Below are 7,540 nucleotides of genomic sequence, written 5' to 3'. Positions count from 1 at the left end.
TCGCGGGTTCTAACTATTCTTCGATAAACACCACAATACTCATCTAGGCGTCTCTTCTAGATTACTCTTCTACTCAAATCCCCTAAAAGGATTCCAACTGAATACTCTTACTCATACTCAAAAGCACATCACATATAACAACAACTCCTAGACTAAGGCATCACAAATCAGGCCACTCTAGTCCTAAGATATGGAATACCTAGTCTATCTCTAGCATGCATAATATCTTATAAATATATCATAAATATCTCATAACACAAAAGTAATGGTATTTTGGGAAATCACCGTTCGGGCTCAGGGTGATTGTACACATTGCTTTTTATCGCTTCCTCTTTGAACTCTTATTCACTTTTAGAAAATCATTTCTTTTGAAAACTTGTCGTACTTCCTCAGCTTGAGTCCATATTTACCCGAAGGTGCATCCGAATCCCTCAAACCACGGCTCTGATACCAACTTGTAACACCGTAATTTTTCAAACAAATTTTTGAAAATTAAAATAGTTTATCTCTTTAACGCTTTTTATAAAAATCCCATTTGTTTAATTTACAATACATAACTCTTTTGTTCAATCAATTAATAAATCAGGATCCTCAAACAAACGCTTCCCCCGATGTGTACAATCGAGCCGGTGCCGTCCCGTGAACCTGAGAAACCTGAAACACATAACACAAACACTGTAAGCACGAAGCTTAGTGAGTTCCCCAAAATACCACTCTAACACATATTAGCCACTCAAGGCTATAACTCTGTTGACCCTCTGGTCTGTGTGTCTCAGTGGGACCCTCCAGTCCCAACTCTCTGTAGACCCTCTGGTCCTAACTCTATGGACCCAAAGGTCCTAACTCTGATAACTCAGAATCATGCATATAACATATCACAATAAATCTTAGAAAATAATTAGCATACAATTACACTGGCACATAACTCTAAACCTAACTCTGTAGATCCTCTGGTCCTAGCTCTGTGGACCTTCCGGTCCTAACTCTGATATACACATAGCATAAATCACATAGAAATAATGCAGTGCCACACATAGCATAGATAACATACAATAACTCTATCACATAACTCTATTACCACTCTAGGTAAAGTATAGTTAGAAGACTCACCTGCTACTGCCGAATGAAGAACAAGATCACGTTGCTCCGACCACCGTCACGAACTCCACCACTGAATCACCGAAACCAATAAATACCAATAACAACCCAAAATACCCCTGGAAGTCAACTGGTAAACTCTTGGTCAAATTCAAAGTCCTCAGTCAAAGCCAACCCTCCTGACTGACACTACTCGCCGAGTCAACTCGCTGACTCGTCGAGTCCCCATGCTCTGAAACTCCCATAACACGAATAAACTCACCGAGTCACTCCAAGACTCGCCGAGTCCCACAACTCTGAGTCAAACCGTACTCAACTCACTGAGTCATCCCTTGACTCACCGATTCTCAGCTTAACCAGAAAAGATTAGGACCTCAAGACCAGACTCGTCGAGTCCAAGAACAGACTCGCCGAGTTCAAGGCTATCTTCAACCAACTCGCCAAGTTTCTTCCTATCTTCATGCAACTCGCCGAGTACACCCATGTGACTCGCCGAGTACCACTAGCTCTTAAACCATACAGAGGCTTTCCAAGCCATGTAGGGTCTCCGATCCATAGATCTACTCTTATACAAGCCATCCATCACGTAAAGTGGCAAACTTTACGTGAATCCAAGGAGATCTAAGCATAATACACTCTTGGTCTAAGGTTTGGGGGCTAAAAGACTTCATCAACAGCTCTTGAACAGGGACTTTATGCTCTTTTGGATCATCACTATTCTAGATCTGAGGTAGCAACCTCAGATCTAACCTCCAAACTCAAGATAACACTAGATATACACCCAAAAATCCCACAAATGATAGATCTAGATGGATAATAGCTCAAGCAACGAATCATTACCTCAAAAGAAGGCTTCAACAAAAGAATAAGTCAAAACCTTGAAAAGCCCCTTGCTCCAAGCCTCTTAATCTTCAAAGATCTCTTTAACAAACACTCCTTCAAGATCCAAATGTTCTCTAATTCTCTCACAACGAATATTAGGGTTTCTGGACTTCAAGGAAGAGCAAAGAGGCTAGGGAGAGGGTATTATGTTCTTTATATAGGGCCAAATCCCCGGGATTAGGGTTTTCTCCACACAACACCAACTCGCCGAGTCCAGCCACCGACTCGCTGAGTTGGCCACTAGACACGCGACCAGAATCGCGACCCTACTCGCCAAGTCTACCCATGGACTCGTCGAGTTGATCATTCACATTTTCACTTTAAACCTTGAACTTTGCACCCTTGAACTTAGGATGTTACATGGAGTAATGGTCAAGCAACCCAAGATAATGGTGGTTAGATCCCAACTACAACATAAACTGAACGATTCACTGATCTGACCCAAACTGACCAAACTAATGACACTTATAACGATGATAGCAACCTATTGTAACCTGTTGATGATCAAAATAACGATGCAAGTTTTTTCCCACTTCGGCGGTCCACTCGAACTTTAGTGTTGCCAAGAAGATTAAATGACTACGAGTTCGATGTTGATCATTTAATGTTGTCATTCAATGAAGAACCAAAGAATTTTAAGGAAGCCAAAGCGAACAAAAATTGGCTCGATGTAATGAAGGCTGAAATTGACTCCATTGAGAAGAACAATACTTGGAAATTAGTTCCTCCACCTAAAGATGCTAAACCTATTGGGTTAAGATGGTTGCATAAAATTAAAAGACGAATGGATCAATTACAAGGTACAAAGCTCGTCTAGTAGCAAAAGGCTATGTACAAGAGCAAGGCATTGACTTTGATGAAGTATTCATGCCAGTAACTCGACTCGAGAGAATAAGAATATTGATTGCTCTTGCAGCCGGAAATAGATGGAAGATTCATCATTTAGATGTAAAAACGACATTTTTATATGGATATTTAAAAGAAGAAGTGTACGTGTGCTAATCGGAAGGTTTCATGAAGTAAGGTGAAGAAACAAAAATCTACAAATTAGCAAAAGCATTATACGGTCTTCGATAATCTCCACGTGCATGGAATTTAAAGCTTAATAACACATTGAGAAATATTGGTTTTAAACGATGCATGCAAGAAAATGCGGTTTATAGAAAGGTTGCAAATGGATAATACATAATAGTTGTGGTTTATGTAGATGATTTGTTCGTGACTGGAACAAGTTTAGAGTTTATAAACCAATTCAAGAGACTAATGACGTTACAATTTGAAATGTCGGACCTTGGTGAACTAACTTGTTACTTAGGCATTGAAGTATTGCAAGAAAATGGTTGTGTAAAGGTGAAGCAAGAGAGTTATGCTATGAAGATTCTAAAAGAGGCAGGCATGCAAGAGTGTAATGCAACTCAATGTCCGATGGAGCCAGGACTAAAGTTGTCAAAAGCTGAAGATGAACCAAAAGTTAAAGCTACCTATTATCGAAAAACAGTAGGTTGTTTACAATATGTCTTACACACTCGTCCGAATTCAGCATATTCAGTTGGAGTAGTTAGCTGTTATATGTAAAGTCCAAGAGAATCTCATACGCACGGTATTAAGCAAATTCTTTGTTACTTGCGTGGTACTCTATCTTTTGGGATAGTATATAAACCAAGTAAAAATATGAGCTTGATATGTCACAATGATAACAGTCACAATGTGGATATTGATGATGGCAGGAGTATAACAGGGCATGTCTTCTACCTTGGTGATTCACCTATCAGTTAGTGCTCCCGGAAACAAGATACCGTAGCTTTGTCATCATGTGAAGCGCAGTTCAAGGCAGTTATTGCAGCTGCGTGTTAGGCAGTATGGTTAAGGGAGTTATTGGCTGAGCTGATAGGAATAAAGAAACAGATGGTGTTGATTCGCATAGACAACAAATCAACAATAACATTGTTAAAGAATCATGTCTTTCATGGAAGAATCAAACACATTCACACTCGATTCCACTTTATTCGAGAGCGTGTGGAAAACGAGCAAGTGATTGTTGAACGTGTTTCAGGAGACAAGCAACGAGCAGATCCACTTACGAAGGCCTTAACTCAAACAAGGTTCGCTGAGATGAGAGTGTTGCTTGGTGTGCAAGAATTACCATCGACTCAGAAATTCAGGGGGTGATTGTTGGTGAATTTATTGAGACATATATGGTATGCTTACGTGTTCTGTCCCAGATCGTCCAAGACTTGGAGTGTTGTCCAAGGTTTGCAAGTCTTCCTTGAGCTATAAGGAATGCTTATATGGAAAGTTTTTAGGAATCCTAGTTTAATGTTAAGAAGATACGTTTAGTATAAGAAGATAGTTTTTAGGTTCCTGTAATTATGATCAATTGAAGTTTTTAAGTTATATTTCTTCAATAAAACAAACCTGCAAGTTTATATAGTAATAACTTCTTGTTTACCTTAACTAAAGTATTAGAGTCACTTTCTGTTGTAAAAGTAAATCAACTTACTCTGAAGAGGGTAGCAAACATTCACATGAAGAGTCATGCAGAATTACATTCAATCCATGTAACGTGCTGGACACCTTGTAGTTATTGTACGGGGGTGTTTGGATAGGAAAAAAAGATGATGCTTATTGTTTATTCCCATAACAATAAGCTAAGTTTAAGTATTTAGATAAAATCCTTAAAAATTAGGTTATTGTGTTAGACTCCTTAATTTTAAATATTAGTAATAATTAAGTTAAATAGAATCATAATATAAATATATAATGATAAGGAAAATATTAATTATTATAATATTATTAAAATATGTTTTTTATAAAATTTTAGCATATGGTTAAAACGTAAAATTTTGATGTTAAAAAGTCATTATTTGTGTTAATAATGTTTTGTGGTTGAATTAATTGGTCTAAATAACAATGCAGAATAATAGGAAGCAAAGAATAATATGACGTTGTTGTAACCCACAACCATCGCCTAAAATAGCTCATGAAAAATCCAAACCTATATACTACACTTCTAACTTCTAAGCTACCTCATGGCTTAATAGAAGCCACAAACAGAACCCAAATGCGTAAATATTCTTAGTAAATTTTTGTATCACACATGCTCCGATTTATACTCAACTTAAAAGACCATCGAAGAGTTTCCACATATAATGGTATTTTTCATTGACTTCATATTTTCAAACCTTTGACCAAGATGAAGTCTTCAATTGTACTTTAAAGTTTAAACCTTGTCGTTGATTCTGTAACAAGTTGTACCATAAGCAGCAGAGATTGTAACTTCATCTTGGATCTACTAGACCATGACTCGTTCAATGCTTTTGATTTGGGGTTTGGTAAAACGAACTTATCAGTCTATGAATCATGCAAGACTGTAACATTGTTTAACTGGACTGGTAATGTACTTTAGCTATGACTTTATAATATATATTTTGTTGAATATTCTTTTTGATTTTGTTTTAAATGTATAAAATATTATAAGTTACATTTATAACCATCACACAATAATATTTGTTGGCAAGCATAATAATATTTCTGTTACTCTGTTAGTGTAGATATATTTATTCATATTATAGTATTGCTTGCATCAATGACTTTTACAGTTTAATTTACACAATATAAATCTATTATTCGGTCTATATTATATGATTTTATAACTAGTTAATATGCTGATACATGTTAAAACGCTTTGAGTCGAGTTGGTCGACCCATCAACACCGTTTATCTATATATATTTTAATACTATAACTATCTATTAATATGGCCATATTTTTTTTAATAAATCAATTTATAAAGCGTGTGCATTTAATTCATTCTGGACAATTTTCAAATAATTCAAACCATCTCTTTAATTAAAAATTTTCAATTGGCAGATCGATTAACACCAAGCCAATCAACTCATTTATAATTATAGGTAATGTTTTTTTTTTGAACGGGCAAATGCATTAACAAACCAATAAGAAGCCAGAAAAGAAGAAAACAAAATACAAAGATCGTTGCATGCGCGTTTATAGATATTGTTGACTTGGTTACCTTTACTATTTATAATTTATAATAAAATATTTTTATTAAAGTATATATGAAAATTTACAAATCTTCCAAAGTCAAGATCGTCCAAGCTGAAAGTTTAAGGCTTTGGTTGACTCTTGGGAACAAGGATATGTGAGTCAGCGATTTAAATTTCAAAGAAGCGACTTCTTTTGCTTTATAATTTATTGAATGAAGAATTCTCTTTTGGACATTTATGACTTTTTACCCATTTTCTACGCCATTGGTTGTTATTTATTCAACCATTCTTTTCATAATTGAAAGCAAAAAACCTCTTCTCCTCTCTCAGTTTATATATCTTTGTCTAATCAACGTTTTTTAATAACAAGTAGGCTGAGATGGCTGAAAGACTCACATATGATCAGATTAACGAGTTTCGTCAAGCATTTTCCATGATCGATAAGGATTCCGATGGTATGTTTATGTTCTCTTTCTTTTATTTATTTATTTAAGAAAATGTGTTACTGGTTTAATTAAGTTGCTTAATGTCTTCGAATCTTGTTGTGTCGTTATGTTAATAGGGTTGATAAGTACGGATGATTTGATTGGTGTGATTCAGACGTTGAATGAAAATGCTACTAACGAAGATGTCCAAGAGATGATGAACGAAGTTGATAATGGAAATGAACAAGGCACTATTGATTTTGATGAGTTTCTCAGTATCATGTCCAAAAGAATGAAAGTAAGTACTTGTTTTTTTTTTTTCCTTTCTCACAAATAACGAGGTAAATAAATAAATTAAACACGAAGTAAGTGTCCCATTATGTTGTTATAAGTTTATAATGCCTATTTGCTATACTAATGATTTACGGGAATTAACAGGATAGCGTGAGCGACGAGCTAAAAGAAGCTTTTAAAGTATTTGATCGAGACCAAGATGGCTATATTTCACCAGATGAGGTAACTATTACTATATATATTGTACTATATAACAAATATAATGAAAGCTTATTTATCCCAAAACTATATATATAATATAGGATACAAATAATTAATCTATTACGGTATGCAGCTAAGAAACGTGATGATAAATTTGGGGGAGCGATTAAAAGATGAAGAGTTGGAACAAATGATACGAGAAGCTGATCTTGATGGTGATGGTGTTATTAGCTACGAGGAATTCGTTAGGGTTATGATGAATTCTTCATGAAGAAGATAAACAAAAACAATTTTACTTGGTGCTTTTCATAATAAGACTAAATTAACTTAATCTCGTAAACCATTCAAACGAGAGGATTTTTTTATTTTCTTTCTTATTTTATATTCTCACTTTCCGATATTAAGTTACCTTTTTTTTGTTTTTTTTTTTTAAGTTTTAATTTTTACTTTCACATGTTGTGAAAAGAAAAACAAGGGAACGAAGAAGGTTTTTGTGGGATCTAATCTTTTCTCGTTAGTTTCGTACGGATTGAATATGACAAGGAAAAACGGAATACGTTATTTTGTACTTTTTGTATTTTATTCATTACGTATTTGAATAAAGTATTTATGAATAAAAAAAGAACTCTATTTTATA

The 7,540-nt window shown here is 35.0% G+C and overlaps 1 protein-coding gene across 1 annotated transcript; it reads left to right on the top strand.

The window, feature by feature from the left end:
- The first annotated feature begins 6,297 nt into the window (after positions 1 to 6,297).
- Positions 6,298 to 7,540, top strand: LOC145017642 (calmodulin-like). The gene is made up of 4 exons (XM_078975632.1): positions 6,298 to 6,438; positions 6,546 to 6,706; positions 6,847 to 6,924; positions 7,037 to 7,540. The coding sequence occupies exons 1-4, from the start codon at positions 6,363 to 6,365 to the stop codon at positions 7,172 to 7,174; spliced, it is 453 nt and encodes a 150-aa protein (XP_078831758.1). The 5' UTR covers positions 6,298 to 6,362; the 3' UTR covers positions 7,175 to 7,540.

Source organism: Lactuca saligna, chromosome 9, assembly GCF_052625555.1.
Source record: "Lactuca saligna cultivar CGN05327 chromosome 9, ASM5262555v1, whole genome shotgun sequence".
Lineage (NCBI taxonomy): Eukaryota > Viridiplantae > Streptophyta > Magnoliopsida > Asterales > Asteraceae > Lactuca > Lactuca saligna.
The sequence above is the reverse complement of the archived record's forward strand: the minus strand, read 5'-3'. Positions and strand labels throughout refer to the sequence as shown.

Bases quoted from the DNA above. Each gene is read 5' to 3' on its own strand.
- LOC145017642 (XM_078975632.1), top strand. From the start codon at position 6,363: ATGGCTGAAAGACTCACATATGATCAGATTAACGAGTTTCGTCAAGCA. The intron at 6,707-6,846 runs GTAAGTACTTGT...GGGAATTAACAG, and splicing joins TCATGTCCAAAAGAATGAAA to GATAGCGTGAGCGACGAGCT. The intron at 6,925-7,036 runs GTAACTATTACT...TACGGTATGCAG, and splicing joins GCTATATTTCACCAGATGAG to CTAAGAAACGTGATGATAAA.